The sequence below is a fragment of the Aplosporella prunicola genome (genome assembly GCF_010093885.1).
Source record: "Aplosporella prunicola CBS 121167 unplaced genomic scaffold K452scaffold_21, whole genome shotgun sequence".
Lineage (NCBI taxonomy): Eukaryota > Fungi > Ascomycota > Dothideomycetes > Botryosphaeriales > Aplosporellaceae > Aplosporella > Aplosporella prunicola.
In genome coordinates this window covers 570,380-585,165 of record NW_022983549.1, presented here as the reverse complement: position 1 = coordinate 585,165, position 14,786 = coordinate 570,380, and the positions used below count along the sequence as shown (strand labels likewise).

Below are 14,786 nucleotides of genomic sequence, written 5' to 3'. Positions count from 1 at the left end.
AGGCTGAAGTACCCGTGGACTCTTGCTGCTTCAGATTCTCGAGGAAATACCTTCCGGTGGCGCATTTACCCGTATCAACCGGCTGCTTTGTATTCAAGACACGCATTGTTTGCTCAACGATGAAAATTGTCCCTCACGGCTCCCCTGACGGAGCACTCAGTGAGTGATTCAACTCATACGTATAGAGCTTTTCTACTCCCATAAAAGTTATTGTCTTGGTTGCTGGAAGCAACAGATAATCTGGTAAATACCAGGTTAAAGGGAACACACCCAAGGTGTCAGAATGACAGGAGTGCAAGCTAACCGGGTAATCGGGCTACCGGGAGAATGGTCATCCGGTGTAGACAGCCATTTGTTGAACCTCGCCAGGGGGAGAGGGCTGACCACTTAGACGACAAGGGTGCGAGAGGTACCTGCTTGCCGAGATCTCGAGCATTTTCAACTCTCCCTCCGCATGTACACATTGAGATGCGTAAGTATGAGTATGGGGAATGTGGCCACTGACCCTTGGATTAGAGCACCTTGATCACTGCGAGCCAGTTGTTCCGGTTCAGCAGACTGAAACGCTTCTCTGAATCTCCCTACCGCCAAACCGATCGTACACGCACGTCTCCAGATCCTTTTCAACGAGGGTGTCTTTGCCTCTATGTCTTCATCTCCGATAATGAAAGCCCTGAACCACACAGCGATTGCTTGTGAGCCTTACCGCAACCATAAGCAAGGATATGGTGGTCTCGGGTCAATCGATGACAAACCGGAGTGCAAGATTGAGCCTTACAGATACCGATGGTAGACACATTGAAGAGTAATACCGCCACCAATGGTACGAGGACATTGTTGGACAAAGCGCAGATTTGAAGGCTATAATTATCCCTGTGGTCTGGTTCAGTCAATAATGATCCATGGAGGATTACGGTTGTTGAGCGCTGTATCAGCAAATGGACGGCACTCATAACGCGAAACATGTTTTAGTTGTTTTTGGTGTTTTGGCACATTCAATGAACATGAGCAGCGTTGATTGATTATTCCGAGGGATTCTTGTGCCAGTGATCGGACTAACGAAGATCACTCTATTGTCCTTAAAGCGAACTTATCCCACGGGACGATCGGAGCATTTAAAAACCGAAAATCAATTATTTCAGCATGTAATCAATGACCACATTCGCAGAGATGGTTTGAAGGACAAAGGTGGGAGGACTTCGCGAATCAAAATAGTGTCGACATAGGCACATTGCAAATCCAGGAGAATGATTCACAAACAAGGACTCGCAGTGGCTGCAGGTATTTGCTCTTCTAAACTGTACAGGAGCGAAACTCACTCTGACCGCCTACCACCCATGGCTGCTTGGTGAAGTGAGCGCTTAGTACCAGGTCTTCTTGCCCTGTATGACTTTGTTAGAGGCTGATTAGAAGACGTATTTTGGAAAGTATCTACGTACGAGAACTTGGCGGCACATCATGTACATGGAGGCAGCGAAGCCACCCCACAGCATGATGTTGTAGGGAAGGAGGATCGCCCTAGCGCGGGGGCCCTGGAATTCTCCAGTCAGCCAGGTTCATTGCGCCTTTTTTTATTGGTGTATATCCATCGTGTAGCACTGAGGAAGCAGCCATGCCGGATTGTTCGGTTGTCGCTAACGAAGGGGTGCGCCGGGTGTTCAGGGACTCATGGACAACCAACCTTCTGCCACTGGCGAAGACCATCGTGCTTCTGGTGGAGGCGCTGCCAGTCGGTGACCCTGTTCTCGCGGAAAACCCAGCTGTGCGGGGAGTCAGCGAGCTGTGTAGCATAAGGACAAGCTCTGCTCTAGTCCGCGCCGGAACTACTGCGGCCGGGAGGCGCGGACATGGACATCGCGAGCGGGCAGACACGACTCACCCGGCCATTTTGATTGTGTTTACGGAGTGGAGATGTGTAGCGGTGATGCAATTGGGTGTGAGCTTGATTGGGGTGAGGTCGGCTGCGTCGACAGACCGCGAAGTCGCGCGCCAAGCTGAGCTGTCGATTATGTCAGCGGCTCAATGATCAGAACCCTAACGGCTTGGCGCTCATTCGTCGGCGACCATCATCAACTTTTTTTCCCCACGTTCTCCCAGCGTCAATTGACAACGTTTCGCGCGGCGGTCTTCGAGCGGTCCAATGCCATGTCGGCGGGAAGAGACTTGAGGCGCAATTTCCCTGGGTTATGCGCACTGCGTTGGACAGGCTCCTCGCCAGGCCCTCGGCGCTGCGAGTCCTCCGAAGCCTCATAACGGACGAACAATATCCCTTTGTGGGTTTAGCAAGATCTCCATGCCAATGGAGCCAAAGGGAATGGAGGAGAACCAATTTTACGGGCGCGAAATGGCGCCATGAGGAGGCGGAAATTCAGGAGCGGGCCACCGAGGAATCCCAACCTTCCGAAGCGCTTCCACGATACGTTCACAATGAAGGAGGGCCAAACCAGGCACGGGAGATGCGAGCTTCCCCACAATCAGAGCCGGAATTGGATAATATGGCCACCTGGGTGTCTCGATTACAATTCCGTGAGAGAGTGTACGGGAGTGAAGGGGTGAAGGATACCTGGAAGGAGATGAAGGGCAAGGGCGTCGATTTGCCTACTGCTGGGATACATGCTGAGGCATTGTGGAAAATGTTTCTTGCCGAGAACGACATTGTAAAAGAGGTGGTGTCGTATGCGGAAAGCGTCGTCAATCGGACCGGGCAGGCCTACCCAGCGTTGTATGAAACTGTAATCAGTCAATGCTTTGTCAACCGCAAGCATGCCCAGATCTATCGGTGGCATGACCGATTGTTGTCCGTGTTCCCTCCCCTTCCAGGAGCGTTTCGGAGAATTGCGCCCAGGTCTACGAACAGTAAATCTTCGCTGGATGCTTTTGAGTGGATATACGTTCGCGGTGGACAGCGAGATATTTACGATGCGCTCATAACCTCCCTCTGCGAAAAGGGGTTGTACAAGGCTGCCTTACGATGGCACTCGTTTTTGGTCAAGCTTGGAGATTTTCCGTCATCGGCTGCTCATAGCAAACCGATGAGAACACATTTTGAGAAATACGGAAACGCTCTTTCGCTGCTGGAACTTAGCAAGACCGACCATGTACGAGGTGCGCAGAAATCATCTCCGGCCGAACCACAGGATGCGAACGGCAACCCATTCTCGCGAGAAACCATGTACAGGATCATGGGAAAGTCTCATGCTATCCAGCCCAAACAAATGGATGACCATTTCTGTGCACGAATTTTTGCAACCAAGGCTTTTTCCATCGATGTCATTATCAGTGGCTTGAGCATGTTTGGAATCGACACCATCGGCCCTCTAGCACTGCGAGAAATGGCTTCTCGAACCGAGGACTGTCATGGTCTTTTGGATAGCATCAACAGGTTGAAGCAGTCTGGTATTTCAATCAGCACTTCTGTCTTCGCTAGGGCTATCCAAAGATTCGCTGAAACAAATCGCATGGATCTCCTTCAGGGATTGCTTGCAAGCGATCAGCACCCTGACACCTTCGAGGATCTGAAACTGCAAAAGGAATTACTCACCTCATTCGTCACTCATGGCGACTGGCCCGCAGCGCACAGAACACTTGCGTTTCTGACAATCTTCCATTCCAATCCTGACTCTGAACAATGGAACATCTTGTTGCGGACAACGGCCTTGATTGGAGACATCTCTAGGCTAAACAAGGTGCTCGAAGACATGCGCAGCCATCACATTCCACTTTCGGAGGCCTCTCAGAGTGCTTTACAAAAGTATTGGCTGCGGACGCGGCGCAAGGGAAAGGCTCCAACCACGCATCATCGCTGGATGGATATGCAGCACGACGACACGACGCTTGTAGCGAACGTGTATCTTGCCACCATGGAATCCGGTGGACACATTGATCCGCAGCGTTGGACCGAAGTCTTCCGCCGATACGGCATGGTGGGCCGCTTCAACGACGTGGTGAAGCTCGCGCTTTGGCTCGCAATGTGGTACTCGCCCAAAGACAAGACTCCGCACGCGCGGATCTCCTCGCTCATAGGGAACCCCCGGTCTATGATGCTGGAGCCCAAAGGACCCAGCAACAACAGCCCCCCTGTCTGGGTACCAACAGGTGCCATTCCGCCGACCCACCCCGCCCATCCGCTCCGCCGCATCTTCAGTCCCATCCAACTGGCCGCTTTCATAGCATGGGGATTCCGGTACGGCCTCTACCACCCAGCCAAGCGCAATCCCAAAATGCCCATCGGGCACACCTGGGCGCGCGGACTACGTCTCGTAAAGCAGCTGCGCGACCGCGGCGTGTATGTGTCGGCTCCGACGGTGCGCAAGGAGCTTAAGACCCGGTTCATGATTCTGTTCAGTAACAACAGGAGGAGCAAAATCTTGAGCAACCGCCGGGCTAGATTGAACAATCCGCACAGTTTGAGCGCAATGGTGCAACGGGTTAATGAGCTTTGGGACCGTCCTTTGCTGAAGGAGGACGATAACAAGATGCCCAATGGGGTGCCGGGCGTGAAATGGAAGCGATTCAAGCTGGAAAGTCATTTGGGCGGACATTCGGAAAGTCGTAGTCCGTAGGAACGACGTGCAACTAAGTTGTATACTCTCGATAGGCTTTCCAGCATCTCACGGAAGCGCAGATGCGTAGCCGTATTAATATTTTCAAGTAACATGCCATCATTTTCCATCACCAGTGTACTCAAACATTACTGTGACGTACTTTCCCCGCCTGGTTCAGCATTCTAGTACCGTACAATGGCTCTCCAATGAACACACATTGCCAACACATTCAGCTCTCCTAGACGTCCAATGTTGATTCCAATCCCGCGCTAGCCGAATATAGAGACCCCTTTTTCAAGCAACTTCGAACGTGAGAGCACAGCATGCGGCCTAGAGCGTAACAACGCACACATTGACAACACATTCAGCTTTCCAGTCGTCCGATGTTTGTTTGAATCCTGCGCTAGCCGAACGTGGAAGCGTCTTTGGTTCAGTAACTTTGAACGTCAAATGCGCTGCACACGTTACCAACATGTTCGTTCAGGCTGCCAGTCGTCCGGAGCTGCGCTGAGATGTCTTGTTACGAAACTGATGAGTTTGATTGTACTTTTCTTTTACTACAGAGCACAGTCCGGTGTACAACCTTCTACTTTAATGTCCACTTCAAAAACCAGTACAACGCGCTCTCGCTCCCACTCCAATCCCATTGAACTCGCAAATTACTGGCTTCCTTTGAGCTGTAGAGGTTGCTGCGCCTGTTGTAGCAATCGTATCTTGTGCTTCAATTCATTGTACTCCACAAGCCCAAGGTCTCTAATTCTCTTTGTCTCCCAAGTTCGGCTGCTTGCTGTGATCATACTGTGAAGGGTACGGAAGTGGGCTCTACTCTTATTAATTAGCACTGACCAAAGGTTTCAACATCTCTTCCTCTTCACAACCTGATAACCAAGCATCCACCCCAACCCCTTCCGCTTCCTCCTCCGCTTCCTCCTCCACTTCCTCCTCCGCTTCCTCTTCCTCTTCCTCTTCCGCTTCCTCTTTCCACATCTCCTCCTCCTGCTCAGCTTTCCGCCAATCAGGTACTAGCCGAGCGGACTCCTCATCTAAATAGGGTGGATGATTGTAGCTGCGTCTATGTTTCAGCAGCCGACGCGAACTGGTTGCAGCAGGAAGTGCGCCGCTCATGAATGGGCCATTGACGGTGGTCTGGGCGTTGGTGCCGGAGTGATTGTAGATCGTTGCTGGTATCGCGTTTCCAAATGAATTGGGTAAGCTGAGGCGCCGTCGTCGGCCGATTATGCGCCGTGCTTGAGCGAGAAGGCTTTCTTCTGATGACCCTGAGGAAGAAGATGATCCCGAGGAAGAAGTATCTTCGGGCGTATCTAGCTCTCCAAGAAGAGACCATTCATCGGAAGAAAGCGAGTCCACGGAACTACATTCGCAAGAAGATATTTCGTCGTAAGAAGATGGGAGCCTTGGATGCTTGGAAAGTGACGGTTTATCGCGAAGTGAATGTCCAGAGACCTTACTCGCAGGGCCAGGTATCACAGTCAACTCGCACCATCCCAACCCTTCCAGGGAAAAATCAACGTTGTTTTTTCTCCCAAGTGAACGCTTGGAAGGCTTCGCACCCATAACGTATGTATAGCTAAGACGACGATCAATCAGCATTCGGTCCAAAGCTCCGTGACGATGTGCGTACTCACCACGATGGCTTGTCAAAGAATGTGTATTGGTATACGAGTGTCGTTGACGAAATAGCTGTTGGTATACTTCAAAAGGGTGGTCCAGAAGCGCAGTGAGTGATACAACGTGCGTGAAGCGCGACGAGAAATGGTAAACGGTTGAAATGGTTTGGTGCTGCTATGATCGTATGTTGGTGAATTTGGAAGAAGAAAACATGGCGCAGGGAAATTTCAAACTCTTTGGAGGGAATAATGGCAAGAGCGAACGGTCGTGCATGGAAAGACCGTGCCTTCCTTTATCCGAAGCGGATATTGACGTGAGACAGTAGGTATGGTAGATAAAGATATTAGGTTTGCAAAAAAGTGACCAAAAAAGAATTGACGCGACCAGGAATCGAACAGACACTCGAATTTCCAAAAAAAGTAAGCAGACAGTTGGGGTGTAACACGCTCAAGGGTCATCACCCTATCGGCTCAGACCAGTAAACCAGTAAGAACGAGAGGATATACTCTCAACGGCTGCTTGCAGAATGAACAGCATCCTGGCCTTATATACTAATGATTTTATTATGTACTTTGTTGTGGTGACTGCCCGTCACCTTCACGATGGAAATTCAAATGACCCTAAGATCTGCCATTTATTTCGCTCGAGCACAGTCGAACAAACCACGACCTATTGAATTTCTACCTACTATAGCTATAAACGTCTTAAATCCCAACACCATCCGAACCATCCCCACAAACCCAAAAACATCAACACCCGCACCCCAAAACCGCACATAATATCCAGAGATACCGCTTCACGTTTACCGTTACCCCACCACCCAAACCACTCCCATATCCTAAAACACTAACACCAACCACCCACAAAGCCACCGCAGCTAAACCAACCACCGAACTACTCAAACTCACTCAAAACTAAGTGCCTATATATCCAACCTACCAACCCAACCACTTCAGAACAAGCATACACACGCATCCAACTACCCTACCTACTTATTTACGATACAACACTAATTCCGTGCATAGGTATACATGCAAGTAGCTAGCTAGCTATCCGACACGCATCAATACACGCCACACAACCAACACCAAGTAAACCATCCACATACACAGACACAATAGGAGCCAGAACCAAGCCAAAGTATCAAATCAAATCATGCCAACACCTCAAAACACAACAACGCAGCAGTAGCAACCAAAGCCATCCATAAATACATACATATGCATATTAACTCATCTCATCTCCTTAAAAAAGCCATACACACACGAAAAAGGCAAAGAAAAGCCAAAAGCCAAAAACCGCTCACGCCCACCCAGCCATCCCATGTATATATTTCCCAGCCCGAACCCCATCCCCAACCCATCCATATTTCCATAGCCAGCCAAGCCAAGCCAAGCCACCCATTTTATTCACCCCACCTCATCAACAAACATCTACGCACCCGTCAACCCCCTCAACAACTCCTCCTTCTCCGCCGTCGGCAGCAACTCCAACGCCTCCCTCACACCCTTCAAGCCCGCCTCCCGATCCCTAGCCAACAGCGCCACAACCTCATTGACTGTGTTCTTAGCGCGCAGCTCATCCACCTTAGCAGCAACCTCCTTCCTGTTCTCCTCATACCACGTCGCGACGCTCATATCATCCGACTCGAACGCCTCCTCCTCGAAGCCCGACCAAGCGCGCAAGTCGGCCAGCGCCGCGGCGCGCGCGGCGGTGTCCTTGACCGCAATTCCGCCGGCCGTCGCAAGCGCCATCCGCTTGACAATGTACTCCTCGTTGAGGCGGCGGCGCAGGCGCCAGTACAGGAAGCGGCGCGCGTTGGTCCAGCGCAGCGGCTGGCGGATCGTGCCCTTGGCGGCCATGCGGCCCGCGCGGTCGTGCAGGTCCGCGAACTGCAGGCTGATTTGCCCGTACACGGGCAGCAGCAGCTGCTCGCGAGCAGTCATCTGCTCCTTGACTTCTTGCAACTCTTCCTTGCTCAGGCTCTGGTCGCTCAGACGACGCTTCAGGTCGCCGTACGTCGCATCCAGGCGCGCCATCGTCTCGAGCTGGCGTTCGCGGCGGAACTTGATGCCCACAATACCCTCGGGCTCGAGCACACCACCGCGCGCGTCCTCGTCCGCGTACATCTCCATGTAGGCGGGGTTGATGGTCGGGTCCACGACGACCCACGAACCACCACGCAGCTCGCCGAAGGGAGGGATGTACACGAAGACGGGCTGCTCGTACTTGACGAGCGCGTCGACAATGTACGAACCGTACTTGAGCACCTCGTTGTACATGTCGCGCTGGCCACCGGAGAAACCACGCCAGTTGGCAAGGATGATAAGAGGCAGCTGCTCGCCGTTGTTGAAGTCGCGGATCGCCTGCGCAGTCTTGAACGCCGAGTTGGGGTACCAGACACCACCAGCCTCGGAGGACACCTGCTCCATCGAGTCGGGGTTGGCAGGGTCGGCGGGAGTGACGTTCTCAACAGAGCGCGTCTCGACACCGATGACACCGACCGGGACACCGCCAAGGCGGGCACGGCCGACGACAACAGTCCTAGCCCAACCGCCAAGCGCCTCCTCGAAGGAGTTGCGGTCGAAGAGACCAGAGAGGAAGCCCTCCTCTTCGTCCTTACCGGCAATGAGCCATCTGACGTCGTAAGGCTGCTTCTGGGGCGGGTAGTAGGTGATGTCGCGGTCCCAGGACTCGGCTGCAGGGGAGATGGGGACGGGCTGGCCCTTCTTGTCAGGGATGAACGACAACCAGCTGACAATCTTGCTGACACCCTCGAAGTCGTCGGAGGCGGTCATGTGGGAGACACCGTTCTTGTACATGATCTGGGTACCGCCGAGCTGCAAGTTGGAGGTGTAGACCTCGCGACCGAGCAGCTTGTTGATGGCGGGGGCACCAGTAAGGATGATGGGCTGGCCCTCGATCTGGATTGCACGCTGGCCCAGGCGGACAAGGTAGGCACCGATACCGACGGAACGGCAAGTGACCAGGGTGATGGTGAAGATGTCCTCGTACGCGCGAGAGGTCTCACCGGCGATGAGACCAGAGCCGCGCAGACACTCGACACCAAGACCGTCCTCGGCACCGATGATGGTAGTGATCTTGTGCCTGACCTCACCCTCATCCTCAATCTCCTCAGTGATGACATCCTTCCTGTCACCCTCAGCGAAGCGCTTCTTCTTCTCCTCAGTGAGGTAAAGGTACTTGAAGCCTTTCTCGGGGTTCTCGACATCATTCCACGCAACGGAGAAGTGGGGGATCAGCTCCTCAGCCATACCGATGCGGGCACCGGAGTTGGCAGACAGGTAGATACGCGGAATGCCAAGCTTGCGGGCGAGCTCCGAGCACTTGTGGAAGAACTTGTCCTCGGCAGGGCCGAACGAACCGATCTTGAAGGTGATGTCGTTGGCGATGATGATGAAGCGGCGGCCCTTAGGGTACTCGGGCGACTTGGCAGTGACAATCCAACCGACCATACCGATCGTGTTGGCGCCAGGCTCGCGGTTGACCTCGACCAGGGTGTCGCTGTCATCCAGCACAAGCTCGTTGTACTCGATGCATTCGCCCTTGACCGGCTGCTTGTCCTTCAGAGCAGGGTGCTTGGCGCAGATGGCGTGCCAGCTGTTCTCGACAGCCTGCCTGAACAGCTCAGGGAAGTCGTACACGTACTGCGTGCCCATGATGTGAGCCTTGTAACGCTTGGGCTGAAGGGCACCCTTGACAGGGTAGGGAGTCGAGACGGGGCGAAGGTGCATGGCGCCAATCTTAGTGGTGCCGCCAACGCTGTGGAAGAGCCACTGACCACCCTTCTCCGACTTCTTTTCAACGTACAGCTCAACGTCGATGACGTAGCCGGCAGTGTTGGTGATGACCACGCGCAGAGGGTAAGGCATGCCGAACTCGTCTGTGCAGATGATGCGGATCTCAGCACCAGTGACACGGAGTCTCCAGGCACGACGACCGAACCTTTCCAGGAAGCCAGCAAGGGCCTCCTGGACCTCCTGCGGCGGCAGAGAGAAGACGTTGGAGAAGTTGATGAAGATGTGGTTCATGTCGGAGTTGTTGTTGCCAATAATCTCGAGGGCATCGAGAATATCCGTCATGAGCCTATCAGCCTCCGACATAAGGTAGTCGGCGGTAGCAATGCCCTCCCGCAGACGGCCGGGACGAACGACGGCCCTGGTGAAGTACCTCTTGTCGTTCTCAGCGCCCTTGCCAACAGCCTCGTAGATGTGGATGTTGCGGTTCTCGGTGAAGACGGGTTTGATGTGGAACTTGTTCAGACGACCAAGCTCAAGCTGGAAGGCAAGAGCGGGCTCAATGTGACGGATAGAGCTGTCCTCCTCGTAGTTGGGTCCACGGAAGGTGTAGTAGCCGGGGTAGGTACCGTCCTTGTGACCGCAGATGAAAGTAATGCGGCGCAGACGCCTGGCAAAGAGCTCCTCCTTGTAGTCGTTGACAATGGGCGTAATGCGAGACAGGATCTCGGCATCGTCAAAGCTCTCAGCGTCGCGGACAGCAACGTTGCAGACGGCAGTCAGCTCGTCCTCGCTCTCAAGCTGGGGAACAGGAGCCCGCCTTCTGGAGAGATCGGCAATGAGGCCGTTACCGCCGCTGGAAGTGCGCTTCTTGAGGGTGCCAACCGCAGGGAAGGCCTCGAGAGCGCGCATGAGGTACTCCTCGGCATCCTCGATGAACTGAACCGGCACGACCGCACCCTTGCGAGTGGGCTCGCCCTCGGTACGCTTGGAGAGGTAGCTCATGTCACTAATGGAATGAATGCGCTTGCCGAAAGGCGATGGCTTCTCCATCGTGGGAGTCGAGGGCGTCGAGGGGTGCGACGACTCGATAGGAAGGCCGAACTCAGACTCGCCAACCTTGCGGAGGGCAAAGTCCCAAGAGAGGACAAAAGGACCCTCGTCCTCGATGTGGTAGTCAATCTGCTTCAGTTGGTAGGCACGGTAGGCGCGGCGGGTGTAGACCTCAAGGGCAGCCAGAGCGACGTAGTGGTCGGGGTGGGCAAAGAACTGCGGCAGCACATCGAAGACGGTGTACTTGGAGTCGACAACCTCCTTGATGGTGTCGAAGTCGGGCTCACGGTGGTCCCAACCGCTCTCGCCGTACTTGGACTCGACAACGGCAGAGCGCAGGATGTGCTCCATCTGCGACGTACGCTCCTCGAGCGAGGGCATGGCGCACTGGATCAGGACTTCACGAGCCTTGATGGAAACCTTGGCCGTAGGCCTGGACTCCAGCTCAGTCAGACGCTGCAGGGTCCTCTTGAAGTACTTGGCAACGTTACCAACACCGGGCTTGTTGGGCTTGTAAGAGTCAAGAATAGCCAGAATGAGGTTGTTCTTGGACTGGACCCTAGTGTGGGAGAGGACGGTGTAGACGACGCTGACGATGTCATCCTTGTGCTCCTCTCTGAGCTTGAGCACGACCTCCTCATCACGCGATTGGCGGGAGGAGAAGAGCGTCTCGACGTCGGAGTACTGGTCGAGAAGGTTTATCATGACGTTGTACTCGTGGACCTTGAGGCCCTCAATATACTGGTTCATGACATCCGTCAAGGGAGCCAGAGCAGACCTGAGGAGAGTAGCATCACCCGGCTCAACGTTCTCCTCAAGGAAGCGGTTGAAAGCCTTGATGAGCTGCTTGGCAGGGAACTCCAGGTTGCGGCTGTGCGCGCGCTCAACGATCTGCGACAGCTGGGTGTCAAGCTTCTGAGGCATACGGGCGTGCAGAGCAGAGGCCTGCGCGTTCCACTCGCCGTAGGGAAGCTCGGGGTCACGAAGAACTCCCATGAGCTCCTTTAGGGTGGCGGCCATGATGACCTGGTTGTCGAAGCCCTTAAGTATGTTCTGGAGGACGCCAGAGAGGAACGTGAAGCGCTGAGGAGGCTTGCTACCCATGATCTGGGGAGGACCAAACTCAGGCAGCTGGCCAAGGAAAAGCTGAGCGGACTTGACCTTGGTAGGGTCATCCAGGGCGAGAATACCGAGGATGTCACCAGCCTCGAGAGTGACGCCAGGCTGCTTGATAAGATTGACAACACCGTCCTCCTGCGCAATCAGAGGCATGTACATCTTCATGACCTCGACCTCGGCGAAAGCCTGGCCCTTCCTGATGTGCTCGCCATTCTCAACAGTGAACTTGACAAGCTTACCGGGCGAAGGAGTGCGCAGCTGCGTGGGGTCGTTCTCCTGCTCGAGCAAGCAAGTCTTGCTGTCAACGCTGAGACGAGTAGCACCGACCTCCTCCTTCCAGTAAACATTGTGCGACTTGCCGCTAAGCAGGACGAGGAGACCACCATCGGCCAGAGCGCGAACGCCGACCTGGCACCTTGAACCGTTGATGAACAAAGTGTAGGCGTCGGCGCTGGACCTGGAAGCAGTGAACTTGTAACGGAAGCCCTCGTAGATGAAGTCGACCGGGAAGACGGTCTTGAGCACGTCCTTGGAAGGCACCTGACCCTTCTCCAAGCCAGTCTTGTACTCGTTGATGGCAAGGTCGCTAGCGATGTGAGCCTTGGTGACGGCACCGCAGATGACGGCAACCATCGGGTCGGGCCTCTCGGCAGTGAGCTTCTTGGAGATCAGCTCATCGAGCCAGCCAGTGGTGATGGTGTTATCCTCGAAAGCCGGGGTCTCGAGCAGCTTAATGAGGTATTCGACGGTCGTCCTGAAGTCACCACGGATGCTCAGTTCCTTCAGCGCGACAACCATGTGCTTCCGCGACGCCGTACGGTTCTCACCGTAGGCGAAAATGTGACCAAACTGCGAGTCAGAGAAGCTGTGGATACCACCGGCAGTACCGACGGAGAAGTAACCCCAGACGTTGGAGCTACTCCTGAAGTTCAGCTCGTGCATGGTACCGCTGGACGGCTTGAAGCCCTCGCCAGGGTCCTCAGAGGTGATACGGCAGGCGGTGGTGTGGCCCTTGGGCTTAGGCCTCCTCTGGTTGACCAGAGCATCCTCAGTGGAGAAGTCAAAGTCGATCTCGGTCGAGGTGTGGGGGTCAGCACCGTACAGCAGACGGATGTCGCGGATACGGTGGAGAGGAATACCCATAGCAATCTGAAGCTGGGCAGCGGGCAGGTTGACACCGGAAACCATTTCAGTGGTGGGATGCTCGACCTGAAGACGGGGGTTGAGCTCGAGGAAGAAGAACTCGTCGGTCTCGTGCGAGTACAGGTATTCCACTGTACCGGCAGAGACGTAACCAACGAGCTTGCCCAGGGAGACGGCGGCCTTCTCCATCTTCTGGAAGCATTCGGAGCTGGCAACCGTCACCGGAGCCTCCTCGATAATCTTCTGATGCCTACGCTGCACGGAACAATCTCTGCCGAAGAGCGAGATGTTGTTGCCGTACTGGTCAGCGAGCAGCTGAACCTCCAGATGCCGCGCGTTGCCGGCAAGCTTCATGATGAAGATGGGCGAGCCGGGGATCTCGCTCGCAGCAGCGCGGTAGAGCTGCTCGAAGGTCTCCTCATCCTCGACCTTACGGATACCCTTGCCACCACCACCCTCCGAGGCCTTGACCATGACGGGGAAGCCAATCTTCTTGGCCGCCGCCAGACCCTCCTCGACGGAGTGCACGCAACCCTGCTCGTAGACCTGCTCCTCGACAGTCACGATGTTGTGTTCGTCAATCTCGACCGCATCCACGCCCGTACCCGACCACGGGATGCAGGGAACTCCCGCGTGTTGTGCGACAATCGTGGAGGAGATCTTGTCACCGAGCGACCGCATCGCGGAGCCGGGAGGACCAATGAAGACGATCTTGTTCGGTGAGGCGGCGAGGGACTCGGGGAGCTTGGGGTTTTCCGAGGCATGACCCCAGCCGGCCCATACTGCGTGGACGCCCATGCGCTCGGCGACATCGACGATGAGCTCGACGTTTGCGTAGTTGTTGTTGTTCGTGCCGCCGGGAACCTTCGGCTGGGTTAATATCAAAGTGTTCTCGCGCAGTCTCGGGAGTGGCGCTTCAAGCATACCTCAACATATTGGTCGGCCATCCTGATGTAGTCTGCGTTGGCCTGCAGATCCTCAGGCGTAGCCATGACCGTGAACTGGATTGCGCGCTCATCGCCGAACGTCTCATATGCCCACTTCCGCACCGATCTGATCTCCTTGACCGCGGCGATACCGTTGTTGGCAATAAGAACCTGTGGAGAGGTCAGCGCAGCCGCTCAATCGCGCAAAGACTCGAGCGGGCTCAGGCTTACATTGGAGATGACCGTGTGGCCATCGTTGGCCGCCACAAAGTCCTTGACCTTGCCCGGCGCGGCGGCGGCCAGATGGCTACCGCCTATGAAGTGCGGTGCCAGGTTGTGCTTGGCGGCATAGGAGCTGGGAGAGCCATTGGTGACGCCGTTTGTGTCTGCCATGACTGCGATGGAAAGAAGATGACGGGAGGGGCGAAGAGGGAAGTCGTAGCGTCGTCAAAAAGTGTCGGGGAGCCGGGGCTGGCGCGCGCCGGCCGGAGACGGAGGGGAAAGTCTAGTAAGCACGCGGGGGTATAGTCGCCGATTGAGAAGCTCTCTCTCGAGGCCGGTCGCGAGGGAGCAGGGGTATTAGAGAAGAAAGTAGTAAGGGAGGAGAGAGGAGC

At 54.9% G+C, this 14,786-nt stretch overlaps 3 protein-coding genes across 3 annotated transcripts; 1 reads left to right on the top strand and 2 right to left on the bottom strand.

Moving 5' to 3' along the window:
* The first annotated feature begins 1,553 nt into the window (after positions 1-1,553).
* Positions 1,554-4,571, top strand: K452DRAFT_360852 (uncharacterized protein). Its single transcript, XM_033546377.1, has 2 exons — positions 1,554-1,951; positions 2,016-4,571. Exons 1-2 carry the CDS (start codon positions 1,613-1,615, stop codon positions 4,560-4,562), a joined length of 2,886 nt encoding a protein of 961 aa, XP_033394858.1. The 5' UTR covers positions 1,554-1,612; the 3' UTR covers positions 4,563-4,571.
* A 596-nt stretch (positions 4,572-5,167) lies between these two features.
* Positions 5,168-6,119, bottom strand: K452DRAFT_337993 (uncharacterized protein; the record flags this gene model as incomplete). Its single annotated transcript, XM_033545275.1, has 1 exon — positions 5,168-6,119. One exon carries the CDS (start codon positions 6,117-6,119, stop codon positions 5,376-5,378), a length of 744 nt encoding a protein of 247 aa, XP_033394857.1. The 3' UTR covers positions 5,168-5,375.
* Positions 6,120-7,606: 1,487 nt separating this feature from the next.
* On the bottom strand, positions 7,607-14,565 carry K452DRAFT_232893 (uncharacterized protein; the record flags this gene model as incomplete). Its single annotated transcript, XM_033537267.1, has 3 exons — positions 7,607-14,110; positions 14,173-14,343; positions 14,404-14,565. The coding sequence occupies 3 exons, from the start codon at positions 14,563-14,565 to the stop codon at positions 7,607-7,609; spliced, it is 6,837 nt and encodes a 2,278-aa protein (XP_033394856.1).
* Positions 14,566-14,786: the final 221 nt, after the last annotated feature.